We start from the raw sequence: 20092 nt of genomic DNA on the forward strand, positions 1-20092 counted from the left end.
TCCCACCTTACCATTACTTTTTCTTAATATAAGAAAACGCATTATTGAATGAAACTTTTAATTTATATAAATATGTAATGTTTGCAAGCAAAAATAAGGTACACCAAAAAAGAAACATTTTTTAACCTGGTAAACAAACAAACAAAGTGCAAATGAAGGGTTTACTCGCAAACTGTGATGTCATGGTGTCAGGCACCTGTGCCATCAGCCATCATGTTGCCCCAATGTAACATTGCCAGCAGCCATCACACTGCCCCCATGTACCTGTGCCAGCAGCCATTATCCACCAATATTGGCCCAAGTCCCCCATCTGTACCTGTGCCAGCAGCCACCATGGCCCCAAGCCCCCCCATCTGTACCAGCAGCTATCATGGACCCAAGGCAGCCCCCCATTAGCAGCTATCAAGGCCCCAAGGCAGCTCCCCCCATCTGTACCAGCAGCCAGCCCAGACATGGCCCCCCAAGGCAGCCCCCCCATCTGTACCTATGTGCCAACTCCCCAACCCAAGCCCCCATGATCTGTGCCAGCAGCCCAGTAAAGCAAGCAAATTCAAGTTCAATTACAGCCAGTAGGGCCCCAGCCAGCAGTACAGAGCCAGACAGCAAGCAGTTCTCTAGTGACTGTGATCTTCAGCGCCGCCGCCGAGTCAGCAGGTCCTGTCTGTGCAACCAAACCAATCCTTTGTACTTTAAGTGACGTCAGCCCAATGCGCATGTGCTCTAGCGTGTCACAGTGGAATGGAAGGCAGGCAGGCATCACCAAGGGACACTCTCAGGGGCAAATTCACTAAGCGCCGAACGAACGCTGGCGTAGTTTCGCTAGTGTTACTTTGCACCCTTACGCCTGGCGAAGTTTCGCTAGCGACGTAACTACGCAAATTCACTAACGCGCACAGTGTACTGAACGCTACCTTTTACGATAGACTTCCTTCGCCACCTCAGACCAGGCAAAGCGCAATAGAGTAAATAGGGATTGCTTCAAAAAAAGGCAAAAATTTTTCTAAGTTCCAAAAAACGCTGGCGTGTTTTCTACATTATGGGTGATAGGCTGAAAAAGATCGAAAATTTTTTTGGGGCTCCCCTCCTTCCCCCTACATCTCCTGACTCATGGCAACTTACCTAGACAGTGGGCACATGTGTAGGGCGAAATTAAATTTTTATTTGATGTTTTGAAGCTTTTCTAGCCATTTGTAGTGCTGATACATATTCCTCCATTGAAATTTGAATTTGGCGCCGTATGCAAATTAGCCTTTGCTAGCGTAACTTCGCTTTACTTAGCGAATCAACGCTAGCGCAACTTTGCAACCTTACGCTACCCCTGAGCGCAACTTCGGATTTTAGTGAATTTGCGAAGCGCTGGCGAAACTACGCCTGGCGAAGTGTGGCGAAGTGCGGCGAAGTGCGGCGAAGTTACGCCTGGCGCAACTACGAATCTTAGTGAATTTGCCCCTCAGGGTGGGGGAGCGCTACCTGCTGGCTTTAATACAAGGAATGGATTAAGGGGGTTGGGGACCTTGTGGGCCTTGTGCAATTTTTTTTAGATTCATGCTTTTACACTAAAGACAATCATGGGAAATAAATTTTAATAATGGGAAAAAAAATTCCCCCCTGAGAAGTGCGCCCCCCCCCGTTATTGTGCCCTAGGCGGCTGCCTACCCTGCCTACCCCTTGTTAAATTTATATGCCACTGTTGGCTTATTTACCTCTTTGTGTTAAATACAGACAATATATATATATATATATATATATATATATATATATATATATATATATATATATATATATATATATATATATATATATAGATATATATATATAGATATATATATACACACAGTGCAATAGCCTGATAAATGTCATGCATTGACACGGTTTCTGTATGATAAATGTTCATAATTTCAGGCATCAACTATATGCTTATTATAAAATGCTTGGTTTCTATACTCTATAATCTAATTTTTGTTGATATTTTGCTCTCATTCACAAAGAGAAAAAAAAAAATTGCACCCTGGGCTGTGAAATAATTACTTATGTGAATACATGTAATAGTTTTGTATCAACAGTTCTTCTAAGGTATATCCGTACTTGTGTTACAATGTGTATAATTGCTTTTAATGTAGCCCCTGTTTCTTCTACAATTAGTTGCTACTATTACTCCATGGGGTTTGCAGAAATCTTTTCTCACTGCTTGTTACGCACGACCAGCCCTCCCACCAAATCCTTAATACCTGAGAATTGACTTTTCTGCCCTCATAATTGTACTTGTGCTGCTTAGCTGGGAATGTCTGTCCTTTACTTGCAGAAAAGCAGATTAATACTGCTCTTCCTCCATTAAGTTGTCAGTTTTAATTTAACTGAGAGACTCGGAGCATGGAGAGAATTTCCTTCTCCTATTTTTTTGCTTGTAGAGGTGCTGTTAAGATTAGGAAATAGTTAACTAAAAATGAATCTATGTGACTTTCCTCAGAAACCGTGGAGCAGGGACATAACGGAAGGTGTTGCAATGGCTGTGTGCAACAATGGTACTAGGATGCCTTCTCCACAAGAAACCACCAATGGGTTCTCCCAACCCTGTGCTTCTGGTACTTGGCATAAGGCTGAAGAGGAGTCAAGAACAACAGAGCCCAATCTTGTGAAGAAAGCCCATCGTGAAATCTTGGATCATGAGCGAAAGAGACGTGTGGAGCTCAAGTGTATGGAGCTACAGGAGATGATGGAGGAGCAGGGGTAAGTAAAGTCTCATTTACAGCAGAATGGATAAGGAATTAAAGAGTTTATTAAAGTGATAACAAATTGGGGGCAAATTAACTGTTTTGAACTTCTTCATCTGTTTTTGCCAGTAGCTGCAGGCTCTGAGGAAACTCTGGAAGTTGTAGTTCACAAAAGCTATTAAGTAGCAAGTATGACATCTCTGATTTCTATTATTTTGCCCACATAGCCTATAAATTATATCAAGCTATAATGTTTAACAACCAGACTGGATAAATATTGTAAATAAAGCCAAAAGAATGTAGAATACTTGAAAATACCGCAATATAAGCACTTCCATTTGGTTCTCTAGCTAATGTCAAATCAACTAATTAAAAATAGGATGTTTAAACAATAGCATAAAGGGCAATTCAGTGCATATACTGTACATAAATATAATATATATATAATATATTATTTATATTTTGTGGTCAACATAGATTCCAAACTTGTGTGTGTTCTGTAATACAAGGGAAATATAAAATTACTGTTTTTGTATTTTAAAAAAAAAATTCAACCTGTTTCTTTCCTTTGCGTAATCGCTTTCCAATCATTCTTGAAGGAAAAAAAATTGACTCCGATGCTCTCACAGAATATTGAATATGCAAGCTGCTCGACCTTTTCTGTGCAGCTATAATGCTTATGTTTCTGAAACTTCCTTTTCAAATAAGTGGTAACTTGATTGTGCCTGCAATTCAAATCTATTAGTCCTCAAAGCTTTTGGTACTATTGATCACCTTTTCTGTTCCTTTAGTAACTCTTCCATCTCACTAATTCAGCCTCCTGACTCTTCTGACTACTTTGTGACACCCTAGGCAACTTGGCTGGCTGCTTTGCTCAGCCCCCCCCACCCCATGCTGTGACTACTGCGGGTAGGAAAACAATGAGTGGGCAGTGAAGACATAAGGGCCAGATGAGGGGTAGCCAACTGAAATGGTATGTGCCTAGTGCCCTGGGCACATGCTTCTTCAGCCTACCCCAAGTTCTGGCCCTGCAGATGATTATATTGTAGAGTCATTGCAAATAACAATTGGGTTTACCATCACAGGAAGATATTTTTTTTGAAAAAGTTGTTTCAGATTAATAAACCCATGGATACAGTTACAGTTTAACCAATTTTGGTCTTTATGCATTTTGCCCTAGTGATGAATAGAACCAGGATCTGATTTGCACAGCAGATAAAACATTGATATTTAAAATAAAATTACTTTTGGACAAAGCAACTCCCAAAAGCAGCAGACCCCTTGTCTTCTGTTCATTTTTTTTATACATAGTTACATAGTTAAATCGGGTTGAAAAAAAACAAAGTCCATCAAGTTCAACCCCTCCAAATGAAAACCCAGCATCCATACACACACCCCTCCATACCTTCACACACAGTATATAAACCCATATCTATACTAACTATAGAGTTTAGTATCACAATAGCCTTTGATATTATGTCTGTCCAAAAAATCATCCAAGCCATTCTTAAAGGCATTAACAGAATCAGCCATCACAACATCACCCGGCAGTGCATTCCACAACCTCACTGTCCTGACTGTAAAGAACCCCCTACGTTGCTTCTAGTCTAAAGGGGTGGCCTCTGGTACGGTGATCCACTTTATGGTCCCCTGCTATTTGTCTATAATGTCCTCTAATGTACTTGTAAAGTGTAAGCGCCTTTTTTCCAGAGAAAACAACCCCAACATGCAATTCATAGTCCCTCTTGATGCCTTTTTTATTCTGTAAATTGATTCAGTATTTCCAATATTGAACTTTTTAAATGTTTTATTAATGCTGCAGCAAGCTCTGACATTTTTCAACCTCAATTTGCAATGTTCTATTTGTAAACTAATTTAATGTAGGTTGGTATTGTTATTATGCTTATCTGTAGGTAGGTAGTAAGTACAGTACAGGGCTCTTTTGTAGCCTGTGTCCACCGATGCATCTTAAATTGTATGAATAAAAGTAAGGGGATGGGTAGGAGATGGGAAGAGGTCTACATTCTTTGCCATCTGTCCCTCATGAATACAAAGCTGCCAAACAGAGGTAGCACTGTATTTATGGGGTGAATGTGGGTCTCAGTGCTCAATACCTGGAGCACAGAGAGTTGTGTCAGTTCTTCAAACTGCAGCAAAGGACACACAGTTCGATCCCCTTCTTTCTGGTTTGGTGCACAAAGACCTGCAGCAATATGCAAAGTGCAAAAAATATACCAGATTGCACTTTTTTTCACTTTACCCTACAAATTGTAAATAACCCCCACAAAATGTTTACTGCTGTTTCCCTGGCTAGGACCGAACCAGCTTTGCAAAGTAGTAATGCTAACCACTGCCCTAATGGGCTGCTAGGTTTATCTGATGGCGTGTAAAGGCCAAAATCACACTCTGTTCTAATTTATGAAAAGTCCTTATAATCCATTATATAATTTTGCCTGTCTTTGGTGTAGTGAAAAAGAATCCACTTGAAATTTTGACTTGCTGGGCACTTGGCTTTATTCAATCTCATCTATTAAGTATTCTATGGCTGTGCATCTTAAATGAATGGAATCTGTTCAACAGATCATACTTCACATTTGGAGTATTAGGGTAATTACTGACAGAAACAGAAACATGCCATAATTGCATGATATTAATAAATAATCTAGATGAATGAGTTCCTGGCTAAGATTTTAAACACAGATTTCCTTAGTCACAGTTTATTTTTTATCTCAAAATCAGTTACGCCAATAATTGTTTTTTTCTTTCATCACAGCATTAATTTTATCATTGTATTTATTTTCTGGCTCTATGCAAGCAAGTAAAATCCATTGTATATAAAAGAAAAACAGTGATTTAAATGATGGTGGGTACGCAGCTATAAATCATGTGATCATAACTGCTTGAAAGAGTTACAGTGAGCAAGGATAAGCTTTTATGCCAGGCAACAGAAATCTGAAAGGTAATTATAGCCACAGTATTCATGGTCCAATGCATCTTATTCCTTATTAAATAAAAACAAACAAATAAATTAAGCCAAACACCACTGGTCCCTGATGCATTGTGCTGCCTTCGTGGTTTCCATTCTTTTCATGCAAGTAGATTTTTATTTATTTATTATTTTATTTGAGTTACAGAAATAGTACAAGCTGCATGGAAATACGGCTGTATTTCTTTTATAGACAACAGCAGATTTGTGCTCACTCTAAATATTTTTTAATTATAAAGTAGGGGTTCAATTATGTTGTGACTTTATTCTTTATACAGATAGAACAAGAGATCCTCTGTACTCATCCATATCAATATATTAAAGGACATTGAAACATTTTCCGCAACAGGGTAATAAGGGATTATATGTTTGTATATTTCAATTTTGTCAAGATGGTGATGGGTGTGCATTGGCTGTTCAGTGTAGCTACAGTAGAAAAAAATGAACCCCCAGATGTAGAATTTGTATGAACTCACTAGTAGAAACATTGAGTTCTGGTGCCAACCCCCAAACCTGGATTAAACCAGTAAAAAACAACCTACAGGTCAAATAAAGTGGAAAAATATTTATTATTCTTACATGTACTTGCCTTTTTGTGCTGCAAGGCTATGACTAAGTACCTTGCAGCACGAAAGTGCAAGGCTTTTTAAAAGAAATTTAAAGAAAACAAAGACATTTTCCCCTTTATTTGACCTGTACATTTGGGATTTTGGGTGTGTCTGCTTATTTTTTCATTACTGTTCAATGTAGCTATTTTATGTAAAGGGGAGGGCAATTTAAAGTCATTTTTATATTGATATTGGTGAGTGCAGAGAATATATTCTGCTGTCTGTCTTTTTATGATTGCGGATTTTAAAAATGATTTTTAATTCACCATACTGCAAAAATTGCTAGTCATTGTATTCAAGACATGAGGGTAGCATTGAAGGCAGTTGTGATTTGATAAATAGCCATTTTAACACTGTAAAATAAAGTTTTGGTGGATGTGTTGTGCTCTCTAGGGATTTGTGAATCTCAGGTAACAGGTAGATGTAGATTAATATTGTCAGTAGCATAACTACACTACAAGAGACCCCATGGCCTGGACCCTGAGTATTTTTTCAGTCAATAATATTTTTGACCTTGTGTTTGAACTTTCAGGCAGTTTTCATGGTGGCCATTGGGGGGTGATATTAGGCGATGTACCACTGTGTGTCCCTAGGTGTGTAGTGATGACTTGGTGAGGGATGTAACCGGGTTACTGGGGCTACTCCACAACTGGGACAAGTCATTTTATTAATGAACTAGGTTTGTTACTAGGTCTCCGCCAGCTGTACTTTAATGAGATATAATATTTTATTGTAATTATTCTTTGCTTAGGTATTCCAGCAGAATGAGGTAAATTGAGCATTAACGTGAATTCATCTAATGCATTTCTTTCCTTGATAGGGCCTTAATCATAGTTATTTGGCATGTAGCTAATCTTTCTTGTGCAGCTTTCCTGTAAAGCCTTACATTATTTTCAATGCAAAACCTTTGTACAGCACAGTACAATTTACAGTCAGTAATTGAATCCCTTGAATTTGTAAATCACATTCTCCATAAGTACCACTTCATTCTATTAATCAGCATCTTGCTAATTATAGATGTATGCAATGTTTAATTTATATGAGTGTTTGCATATAATTAATATAAATCAAATAACGCTACATAGATTATTAGAGTTTCAGGGCAATATGAGGCAAATTCGGCTGTTTCTTATGTGCTTTTTTAATTGTAAAATTTTTTTTACTTAACTGATTCATATTAACTTACCCAGGCACAGATTTGTGGAGAGGCCACAAAGGCCTAGGGCGGCGGGGTTTTAGGGGGCAGCATGCTTCCCAACCATATCCACATTGGTTCAGAAACACTGGGGATGCACAGGAGATAAAATAGTTTTTTAGCCAATACCCTGGTCCTGATGAAAATTTGCACGAATAAAAGAGAGCAGACAGGGACAATGAACGTCATCGGGCCTAGGGGTGCCCACTATGTAAATTCAGCCCTGAAAATATCTATCTATCTAATCTATCTATCTATCTATCTATCTATCTATCTATCTATCTATCTATCTATCTATCTATCATCTATCTATATATAATCTATTTATCATCTATCTGTCTGTCTGTTGTTTGTCTGTATATCAACAGTGACTATCCTATATATATGTGTGTGTGTGTGTGTGGAATCTATTATCTTTCCAAAAAGCTGTGAAATATTATGCTGTTACTTTCCACATTATGCTATTTAAACAAGCAGTTTTGACTTCTGTAATAATAGGACATTACCTTGCACTTGATTTTAATGGAGGATGAAATACATGCTGTTGGCAAAATTTGTGTTTTTCAACATTTAAATGTTCATTGTTTCATTAGCAATGGAACACCACTGTACCCAGATGAACAATAGTGTAAGATGGACCTCCTTTCAAAAACACATGCTTGAGCATTTCTGGTAGAAGGTCCATCGCTCATCACTACTTATGCTTTGGGCACATATTTGGTGGGCCAAAATTGGACAAATTTCAGGTGGCAGAGTTTTGTCCTGGTTTCATAATGCTGAAACATGGCAATTTTGAACCAAACAGCCTGTGTGAAAATGTAACTGTATGTTTCATAGGTGTCATCCCTATCCAGAAGTGTAGCCATGAGCCACAAAAAGTATGTACATGGCTGCTAAGCGATGGGCTAAGAAAACCTTTGCAGAATGAAAACACAATTTATATTCGGATCATGACTGTATTAGTTTTGTAAATCAATTGCTGTTCTTGTTGCTTGGGATTATAAGGCAACAGATATTGCCTTAGATTTTATGTATTCTTGAAATATAACTTGCCACCTATGCAGAATATAAAATTAAAATAGCAAAAAGTAAACAAACTTGACAACAAGATGCTCATTTTCAAAATATGTATGTATACTTGGCTGTCTGTGCTGACCGCTGCTATAAAATGCAATTGGAATAGCACTATATATGCAGAATTGTTGCTTATTACAGAAACTGTTTGCCTATCCAATTAACTTTGTTACAAAAGCCCTCATGGGGATGTGATGTGCCTAATATAACATGCTACTACATGTACATATCTCTCAAACAGTTGATACAAAATATGAGCAAAATGGCAAGTGCTGCAATTCACGTTTTATCTGCAGGTGTTAATGCCACTTTTACATGAAAAAAAGCATACAAAATATTGTGTACCTCTCTGTTTTTTTCTATTTTTAGCTCCAGCAAATTCATCGTATTGATCGAGCCTTTAGAAATGTAACACGCATTAAAAATGAAATATTCTCTTGTTCCTAACACACTGTGTGTGTTTATCAGACCTTTAGGAAAAAGGATGCTGGTTGTCAAATTGTTACAAGGTTGCCAAGCAACATATTTATACATAAAATAGGAACATTACTTCAATAGTAGATAAAAGTTTCCTAGAATTAAACGAGAATGTACTTAAGTAATTTTGTTCTTAGATGTCAGTGTGTTTTTTTTAAAAAAACAGCATTTGCATCTAGATAGCAAGGTAATATGAAAAAATGGAGATTCTTAGTAATGTTACACGGTATGCAAGGATTGCCGCAAACCCATGGCTTAAAACTTATATTAAGTACCTGTATTCCATATTCTGTGAGTTTCCAATTCAGTTGTTATGTGCAGTACACATGACAGTACAGAATCACAAAGTTACCATAGCAGCTACAAATAAGTTTATGAAATTTAACTTAACATCTAGAATGTCTAGGCCCTAAATACCTGAAGTAGGACAGACTGGGTTACAGACAAGATAGTAGCCCATGCATTTCCAAAGTGCATTATGGATTCAGGCCATAGTTCTTTCTGGCTGCAGCATGAATCAGGAATTGGTTCTTGATCATTAACAATGTCAAGTTCATATATCTTGACTCTTCTCCTTCTATGCCAGTGTTACACATCTTTATACATGAAGTGGACCTATTATAATAATGTAATAACCCATTTTTAAGAGCCAGATTATATTAAAATAATGATGGGATACAAATAATTATACAGAGGCTCTGAATAGACTGGGAGTTATAAAAATATTTGGAGGACCATTAATTGTACCTCCAGTGTCAACAATACATTTACATAAAACATCTCAAGTAACAAAATGTAATTGAACAGAGGAACAAATGCATGCTATCATTTTTTTTAAATGTAAAAATTAGGTTGTTCCAATAAGATGTCACAGAACACAATATGTGTAATTTGTGAGGCATCCCTGCACCTGCTGACACTGCACTACTGTCACGAGTAGCATAGCTTTACCTGGGGTGTAAGTGCTTGTTAGAAGAGGTGAGAGGCACTCTCATGTACACTTGCATTCTAGGTAACGTAAAATGACCCCTATTATCTTACAGCGGTGCTAAAGATATCATCCTATGATTTCACATAATAAAGCTTCTACATAGTACATAGTAACATAGTAACTTAGGTTGAAAAAAGACACACGTCCATCAAGTTCAACCTTAAGTCTGTATTTAACCTGCCTAACTGCTAGTTGATCCAGTGGAATGCAAATAACCCCATTTGAGGCATCTTCAATTTGCCTCAGAGGGGGAAAATCCAAGATGGCATGCAGACCAGTCCCTGGATCAACTTGTGCTATAAGCTATCTTCCATAGCCCTGTAAACAGTATCATACCTTGAAAGTGTTGGGCCTCCCCACAAAAAAAAATCTCTCCTCACCTCTCCACACCCCCCGTTCCCCTGGGCCCCTTGCTAACTACTTGTGCCACTCATCTAGGTTAAGATAGGAGAGGAGCTATGGAGGGGGGGACTGTGATACAACAGGCACTGTGGTCCAGGCTTCTGTGTTGCCAAGGCCCCTTCCTGACCACAGGGTCTGCTGTATGTTAGTTGCACCACTGCTTTCATAAAATCAAACCTTATTCAAGTTAAGGGTTGCCAAATTAATTGAAGACTTGTGCTTAGCTCCTGTTGAATCTGTAAAGAGTGATACAAAGCACAAATTAGTAGTGATGGGAGAATACATTTCATGAATTCTGCAGCAAATTCGCCCATCACTACATTGCCCCAAGGCCATCTGCCATGGAGTCCATTTTAAGCAAATAATTTTCAAAAAAGAATTTCCCTTTTCTCTGTGATAAAAAAAGTACCTTGTATTTGATCCTAACTAAGCTGCATGAATCCATATTGGAATAGTGGCAAAACAATCCCATTGGGTTGATAGTAGACTTACAGTATGGTGATCAAATTATAAAAAAGACCCCTTATCTGGAAAACCCTAGGTATAGATAATAGATGCCATGCCTGCATTGCATTTTTAAAACATCTATTAAAGTCAATTTAATTAAAGTCAACGGCAATTTATGCAAATATAAAAGCTACTTGCTAAAAAGTAATCAAACAACAAAAACATATAGTTTGTAGGAGTACTTCATGGTTTACTGTTTCTGCAAGTTACCAATTACTTAAACACTTGATAGAGTAGAAGTAGGTTTATCCTAATTGCTACTTGCTGCTCTCGTGTGGGGTCCAGCTTTTTAACCACACACTTTGATTCTATTAAATTAATAGACATTTTGTCTTCTAATTGCCCATTGCCTCTTTCCCTGTAAATAAACATTCCCTTCTCCAGTAAGTAAGTAGAGTGTTCTGTTTGCATGCACTTAAAGGCTATGGTGGTGCCATTAAAGGGCATGTAGGCACAATTTGCTCCAAAGTATGTCGCATTCAATAACTTTCCCACCCCATGGAGGGATTCAATAACTTTCCCAATGAATTGTTTCTATAGTATCTACTATTAAATTTTGTGCCAGTATAGAACTCAGTGGATTTATAGTAAATAGCATGGAAACTTGCCCCTATTGTTCCATGTTTTGATTGAAATAAGTTCCAATAAAAAGAATAGAAATTGAACCAAAATATGCTCTCTATTTTCTCAGAGAACATATAAATAGAATAGGTTATCAGTTTATTTGCAAGTGAAGCTAAATAAAAAGAAAACTGGCCTCATATAAACAGTTAAAAAATGAATGTCCTTTCAAAACACATTTAATCTTTGTATTTATTATTTATTTTTTGACATTTAGTTAGCATTACAAAGTTTATGGGCACACAAAATAATCTTCTATAAACGTCATATTATTTAATAAGGTCGGAGCATTACGGTGCTGCATAAAATACATAGGATATTCTGTATAAGCAAGGGAATGAATGATTTTTAGGTACCTTTGCACACATTATACTTTTAAATATGCCATCCTGCTGTGCCGATATGAAAGTAACTACTGGGTACAGTATAATTGGGCAAACTGCTTTGAAACAGCTTTAAGCTGCAGCTATAATTGATATTCTATGGCTATAGGTCAGAAAGACATGGACAAAAAAAAAATATTTCATGCTTCTGCCTGACAAAAATAACTTTAACTTTTACTCAAAACAGTGGGGGTCATTTATAAACTTCTCGCAGGGCAGATTGGTTCGCAAAGTGAATATATTTGCCCTGCGCATGGTTATATTTATAAAGCTGAATAAGAGGGTGCATACAGAATTGCGAATTTTTTATTCACAATGCGAATGTCTAAAGGGGCTTTATAAATATGTCACAATTCGCAAATTGCGAATCTTTATGCGCACACTCTGCGACTCAATTACGCCACAACTTTGGTGGCGGATAAAATATTCACAAAACAGTTTTGCAAACTGCGAATTTAAGTTACTGTCAACGCTATTTTCGCACACAACAACCTCGCACATTGGGTGCGCTCGCGCAAACTCCTGTCTCATTTGCGCGCCATTTGCGAAAATTTATTCACACTGCGAATTCGCAAAAACCGGAAAGCCAGGCAGAGCAGTGCAAAAACATGCGCAATACAACCATTTGCGAAAAATATGCGCTGCGCGAACTTTATAAATGACCCCCAGTATGTTTTAATGCAATCTCAACTGTAAATTGTACATATTTACAATGCTTACCAAAATTCTAATACAACCAAAACTTTAAAATACTTAAGGATCTTTTAAGGGAATATGCTAACAGGAGGAAGGTCAGAATATCATTATTAATACAGTATTTGTAAACCTTAGCTATTAGTTTCTTTATGAGCATGTGTCAATCCTTTTATTCTGCATGACTGTGAGCCACATTGTTGAGGTTGAGAATTTATTTAGATGGCATGTAGACAAGGCTTACAGTTGACATTTAGAGCATGTAGTTGTCATTGGTTGGTTTCCCAGTGACACAATGTACAGGACAGCTAGATATCAGATGGGTGGACATTTTAAAGGGCTAATAGCTAATACTACATTAAGATATACATATTTAATGATATTTTACCTGGTATTACTTGTTTTTTAAATGAGTGTCAATGCCGTAAGCTTTATTCTGTCTTATCTACTCCCCATATTGTCATCATTCTCTTACAAAAAGCCATCTGAGAGTTCAAGCATGTTAGTAAGGAATGTAGCCTCACAAGATTTGGGATGTGGCCATATAAATATATCCATTTGTTGCAAAGGTTGCCATCTTTTTTAAGGCGGAATATCAGCCTTTGGATCCTGGGTGGGTGGAGACATAATTTAGGGGTGGGCTGATCTTTTCATAGTATGGGGAAGTGGGAGGCAGGGTGGGTATAATGGGCAGGTGGGATGGAGAAAATGGCAGAATAGAGGTGCGCCTGTCCTTATATCAGCTAATTGGGCAGTGGAGAGGGCCAGGGAAGGGAGGAATTTATAGGGTATTACAAATTTACACATTTTTTTTACAAGTTAATTGCTTATAAATGTGTAATACCAGCCTTAACTGATATTTCCTGGTTAGGCCAGTCAAATACAGGCGATTTGGCAACCCTGGCTGTGACAAAAACCAGATGATATAGTTAGTTGGAGTGACTGGAAGTCTAACATAATAGCCAGAGAACATCTTCCTGCTTTTCAGTTCTCTAACTCTGAGTTAGTCATCGACTTTAAGTATGGCCACATGGGACATAACTGTTCAGTGAGTTTGCAATTGATCCTCAGCATTCAGCTCAGATTCAAAAGCAAATATTTATGACCCATGTGCCCCCCCCCCTCAAGTCACTGATTGGTTACTGCCAAGCAGTGGAAACCAAGAGAGCTGCAAAGCAGGAATTAGTGTTCTGGCTATTATGTTACACATCCAGTCACTCCAGTCTTTATACATTACATTTTTGCCTAACTAACTATATTGAACTTTTTTTTATTTTGCATATATTATCTATTAACCCAATTTTTATTTTTACACTGAACAATTCCTTTAAGCTGGTTGTGGAGTTTGAATAAACTGGGGAAAATATGCTTTACCCTCATTACTACAACCTACCTGTTTACTTAATACCCTAAAACATTGTAAGCACATGTTAACCAAAAAAGAGAATCTTCAAAGCTTACTTTATCTTGTGTTTTTCCCCACAGAGTGAACCTCACATAAATCCAAATGGCTTTATCTGCCCAAGAGTTGGCTAAGATGAATCTTTATGCAGCCTAATTGGGTCACCAGAGGGAGCTTGCTTCTGACAGACACTTCTATGTATTCTATGCTTGCCTCTTGCATGCTCACTGACAGATTAACAGCAAAATAATTTACCGAACTGACTAAAATAGAAAAAGAAAACTTTGAAGACACGTTTAAATAAATCATAAAGGCTGTAACCTAAATGAAAGGCAAGCTATGCATTTTCTGTACAAATTTATACTTACAAAAGGTTTTTTCTCTCTCTCTCTCTCTCTCTTCAAATGAATCATTTTCATCTTGCCAGGAGAGCTGAGAAAAAGAGAAGACAGTATTAAATATTCTTGGTGCAAAGACTGAAGCTGCATTTCTAATGCTTGTGACATGGGAGATGTTCAGTTCTAAGCACTTCCAAGTTCATTAGAAAAATCCTGCAGGTGATGTAATCCCAGGGGAAACAGCAATAAAGCGGATAGAAATATAACTCCGGAGTGGCACACTGTGCTCCATTATAATGCATCAGGTGAATGCACGTCTAAATAATGTCAACTGCAGCCTGTGCTGAACAAAATGAAATAAAACATTTTGCAGGAGAAATATGAATATGACTGACAAATATGACCAGATTAGGGGAGATGATGTCATCTATGTTCAACAGAGAAGTTGTTCTTGCTGGAAGAAATATACTCCAGGCTGGTGTGGTATTTAGCTATGATATGCACAGAGTTAGGGTTAAAAGTTAGGGATTGTTACATATTACCACCATCTTATCAGTTCGCCAGGTATAACCTGGCGAGGGAAACTCTGCGAAAGGGATAACGTAATGTAAACTTCAAATTTTAGTGAATTTGCAGAGTAAATTGTCGACGTCCCTGCGGATTGGATTTCTGGTGAATTTTCGCTGAAACGGCCATTTCACCCTTTAGTGAATTTGCCCCTATAAATTTGGGGCATGGTTGTTATTGTTTGAAGTTTTTACAACCTTTGTATTGTAAAATCAACCCTAATCCATGTTGCTATTACCGGCATAATTTCTTCCTGCTGGACTATATTTCAAAAGGTCACAGTTCTTCATAGTGATTCATGAGGCAAGAGATCACTGCCATGAAATAAGAAAAAATACCTTTTGCAAAGAGGCTCACTGTGCATTTGTTAAAGCAAATTAAAATCTTCTTATCAAGATCTGAAGATGAACCTTGCGGAGAAGGCAGCAATTTAGAAGAACACCTGTCTTGTCTAGGATCTGCTTATCTCAGTGATTTCACTGGTGACTCCAAAAAATCTGCTGTACTTCATATGCCTGCTCTACAGAGGACACATAATAGGTCCTGCAGCAGGCATATCTAAGTTGGGGGGCATACTGACCCAGCAGCTGAGTTACAATGCAAATAGTACATTTCATAAAGAATGGATACAATCCCCATTTTAGGATATGCTCCTTTGTTAACTCAGTTGACAGTTCATTGAATACAAATTCATTCCGTGGCTGCCTCAGTCACACACTAATCCCCAGGATCAAGAAATAATTGAGTAAATTTCTTTTTTAGCACAATTCTAAGCTAGGTGAGTGAAAGCAGCCAGCTAAATGTTAATAACCTAATTTTAGTTGGCATATCTTTAAAGTGATACAGACACTTGTGACACAGTAATATGGCTACATTATCCCTTCAGCTCGGTGTCCTGACAATTTTTTCCGTTGGTATTTTGTGCAGTGATGATAGTCAGCTGAAGGCCACACATCGTCTTTCACACATATATATTTCTTCATTTAAACCTTTAACACACCTCCATTAAAATTGTATTCAAAAGTAATATATCTGCCAGGTGCTGTAAGCATTTTATACATTTTCATGACAAGATGTCCAATAGTGGCAACTGTTTTACTAAGGTATATAAATGAAGAACAGTAAGGCAGATCTGCATCAAATGAATGAACAAAATAAGCAAACATTAAGGCTTCCTGGGCTGGATAACGTATCAATGTTTTACTAAACAGGTATAAAAAGAAGGTATAAGTTAGTGTGTCAGCAGGGTGAAGACTTGGCTTTTGCAATGCTCTTACGTACCTGGAAATGTTCCACATCTGCCTTGAGGAGTTGTTTCTTAAGGTGGCCATAGACGCACAAATAATATTGTACAAAACTAATTTTCATACAATATTTCCATTAGAGTGTATGGTGGGAAAAGAGCCAACTGAAATCGGCAGAAGACTTGAATATCGGTCGGCTCGTCGATCGGGCTGGATGGAAAATTTTAATCAGGTGCATTTGAAGGCTCCCAAACATCGGCCATTGTTAGTGCTGAATTGTCAGATACAGGTAGAATTCTATTGTTTCTACCTGTATATCTGACCATTCAGCTCTACACGTGTGTATTGAAACAAACAATCTTTCTTGGAAAGATCCTTTCCAAGAAAGATTGCAATGGTTACGTCTATGGCCACCTTTACAGTGCCTACACATACAACTGAATTGCATCTATTGACACCATTACATTGTAAGTGACACCATTTGCACAAGCAAAAATATGATCTGCAACTTGTGCATGGTAAACCAAGGTGACAACTAAATTGCTGCTGTTGGTAAAATGCACAGCACACACTGTTTTCCATGCATCCTCTCTTATGCTGGAATTATGGGTAGAAATGCTGCATTGTACATAAAAAATGCTAATTGAAACCTGTTTTTATAGTTTACAGGTCACCTGATTATGTCTGTCCTATGGGACACTAGAAACGTATTTCTTACAACACATAGGGGGAAATGTAAAGGAAAACTCTTAAAGAGTAAAACTGTGTGAATAAAAATTTGCATGTTGCATTGTAATATTCTTTGTTACGCTTTTATTGCATTGCAAATCTTAATTGAGCATTGTGAACCTTTAACACCTGCTCTGGATCTTTTGTTAATTCGCCTTAATTACGTACACTGTGAACGTTTGCAAAAGCAATTTGGTCACAAATTGCAAGGAAGCCTTTGCGGTCTTTCATCCGTCAAAAATTGCACAAACATGGTTCATATCTTTGCAAACATGTTTTGCTCTAGGGAAACATATTACATTCCATCTATAATCTTTATACTTTATACAAGGCAAAATACTTGGTGGTGTCTATTGTACTCTGTAGCGTGTATGTCATACATTTTTTGCTGCAAATTTACATATATGTGATTAGACTATTGATTCACTGGTGAAGCATTTAGTGCTGTATGTGTGTAGTGTTAGGTTGTATTTTCTACATATTATACATACATACTTAGAGGCCTGTGTGGTCAGCAAGAGATATGCTGGGTCAAACAGGATTCCTGACATGTTGTCTACACTTGTTCTGGATCTGTATATGCTGTCTCTAACACCCTACAGAGCAGATACAGCACAACATTTTCTATACTATGTATGAAAGGATGATATGCTGATTCTGTAAGGTTAGAAAGCTAAGTCAGTGCTCCCTAGACATTATAGATCTTGTTGTGACAGAATAGATGTTAGTTGACATTAGAGGACGAGGTATCATTGAAAATAGTTAACTATTTTAAGGGCAATAAAAATGCTAATTTTATTTCCAATTATATTATAGATTGAAATTGAAAAACCCGTTCAATCTCTTTAGAAAAAAAAGGTTTTTTTTTCTAGCACAGAATGCCATTTGCTTAAAAACCACAAGAGAATGTTTATCCAGTAAAACATTTCATAAGTATTTGTTAGTTTTTCCTGAACCCAGGTTTACATCCACAATATTCTGTAGGTGTCACTGAATAAAGGAACCAAATTCCCATTCAGCTAGAAACTTAGTTTTAACCCAGATGATGTCAAATCTTTAGCTCGTGGGATTTTCATTGGCATTCTTAATCTTTTGGAGAAGCCTTAGAACCTGACTATGCAGCCTGTCATTTGCTTTTAGAGAAGTGCAAGCTCAAAATTGTATAAGCATTGCTAGGAAAAGTCATTAGGGTCCTGAAAACATGTGATTTTTTGACAATTTTAAACCATGAGTTATTTATATGACTTCTTAACACACTATATTTTGGTAGTTGGTATGCCTTATATCAGGGGTCCCCAACCACCGGGCCGCGGAGCAGTAGCGGGCAGAATAGCTGCAAAAAAAATTAAAAAGGCCCAGATTACCTGCAATCCCAAATCCCTGATGCTCCATCACTATGACAACAGCTATGATGGAGCCCAGGAAGCTTTCTACTGATCTCAACAAGAACCAAAATACTGTTAGGACAATTTTTTTGTAAACCTGTAATGCGCCCACGCATTTCCCCCCCCCCCCACGATCCACGGAAAATTTTTAGAAATGGATTTTACCTGTAATGCTGTATTTTATTTCAAATTCATTAAACTCCATGTGGAGGAAAGTGATCTTTCAAATGTGCTACCAAAGAAAGAAATTAGGTGAGAAAACTATAATGAAACCGTACTTGCAATGTGTTATGGATGAAATGTCCTATCTATTTTGTCAAAGCCACAATCTTCTTTATACGATTGAAAGGCTTTAGTTTAATAGCCCTATTTGCTTACTTATGCTCTTAAATCACATAAGGTTTCACAGCAATGCATCATCAGACAGTCTCAGAGTGTTTAAGATATGTGGATTTATAATAAATCCCCAGTTTGATGGAATAAAATGAATTGAGAGCATCTTCTTCCAAAGCTCACTGTGTTGCTGTAGGCTTGCTTTATTCAGAGCCCTTCATTAGGTCTGTAGCTTTGAAATCAGAGTCAATCAAACAGCCAGATCAAATAAATTAGATGTGCTAAAGCAATCTCGACATAGCCATCTATAGATAATTTAGCCTCTGAATAAAGGATAAATCCTTGTTAACATTGGGTGAGCAGCATTTCAGTTGAATACTCCAGAAGTGCTGACTTATAATGACTGGAACGCATTAACAATAATATGTTCTAAGGATGTAAAACGCTGTGTAACTATAATCTGCATAGATTAAAAATTAAAAAAAAGTAAATTGCATTATTGCAAATGCAATACAATTTAAATCAGGTAATATGCTTTACTACATTTTGTTGGCAAATATTACTAGTTTTTGTCTATTTTGAGTTCAGTGAGTGGTAAAGCAAACCATTTATGTTACCAGTCAACCATATTATTTAGCACGATATGGTGAATCATGTACCCCTATTGTAATATATAAGGATATTAAAAGTAATCAAGGGATCCCATGAACATGAAAAAGCACAATGCTGAAGGCCATGGGGCAGATTTACATAGGGTCGAATATCGAGGGTTAATTAACCCTCAATATTCGACTGCCGAATGTAAATCCTTAGCCTTCGAATATCGAAGTCGAAGGATTTACCCCAAATAGTTCGATGGAACGAAAAATTGTTTGATCGAACGATTAAATCCTTCGATTTTAATCCATCGATCGAATGATTTTTCTTCGACCTAAAAATTGTTACAAAGCCTATAGGGACCTTCCCCATAGGCTAACATGGTAGGTTTTAGGTGGCGAACTAGGGGGTCGAAGTTTTTCTTAAAGAGACAGTACTTCGACTATCGAATGGTCGAATATTCGAATGATTTTTAGTTAGAATCGTTCGATTTGAAGTCGAAGTCGTGGTCGAAGGTCGAAGTAGCCAATTCGATGGTTGAAGTAGACAAAAAAAACATTTTAAAGTCAAAGGTTTTTTTATTCTATTCTTTCACTCGAGCTAAGTAAATGGGCCCCCAAGTGTTTTTATATTGGTTATGGAGATCAGAGTTTACTTCTAATAACCGTGTCAGGTATAATGGTTTTAACCTCTTATTTATAATATTAATAATTTGCACAATGGGAAGTGCTTTAATGTTAGGCTATTGAAAAAAATATGTACTTATATATTTATTGCTTTGTGCCCTTCAAGTGATTGAGAAATTCTATATTAAATAATTCTGTAGAAATCTCATTCCATGCCAAGAAA

The 20092-nt window shown here is 37.3% G+C and overlaps 1 protein-coding gene across 2 annotated transcripts in view; it reads left to right on the forward strand.

Annotated features, from left to right (window-relative positions):
* The window catches only part of srrm3.S (serine/arginine repetitive matrix 3 S homeolog), a 193952-nt gene that overhangs the window by 88787 nt on the left and 85073 nt on the right, over window positions 1–20092 (forward strand). For both annotated transcript variants that reach the window (XM_018249637.2, XM_018249638.2), the window contains exon 3: window positions 2468–2727. In XM_018249637.2, the coding sequence (XP_018105126.1) occupies window positions 2504–2727 (224 nt within the window). In that variant the 5' untranslated portion in view covers window positions 2468–2503. The remainder of the gene's footprint in view (window positions 1–2467; window positions 2728–20092) is intronic.

The sequence above is a fragment of the Xenopus laevis genome, chromosome 2S (assembly GCF_017654675.1).
Source record: "Xenopus laevis strain J_2021 chromosome 2S, Xenopus_laevis_v10.1, whole genome shotgun sequence".
In the NCBI taxonomy this organism is placed as follows: domain Eukaryota; kingdom Metazoa; phylum Chordata; class Amphibia; order Anura; family Pipidae; genus Xenopus; species Xenopus laevis.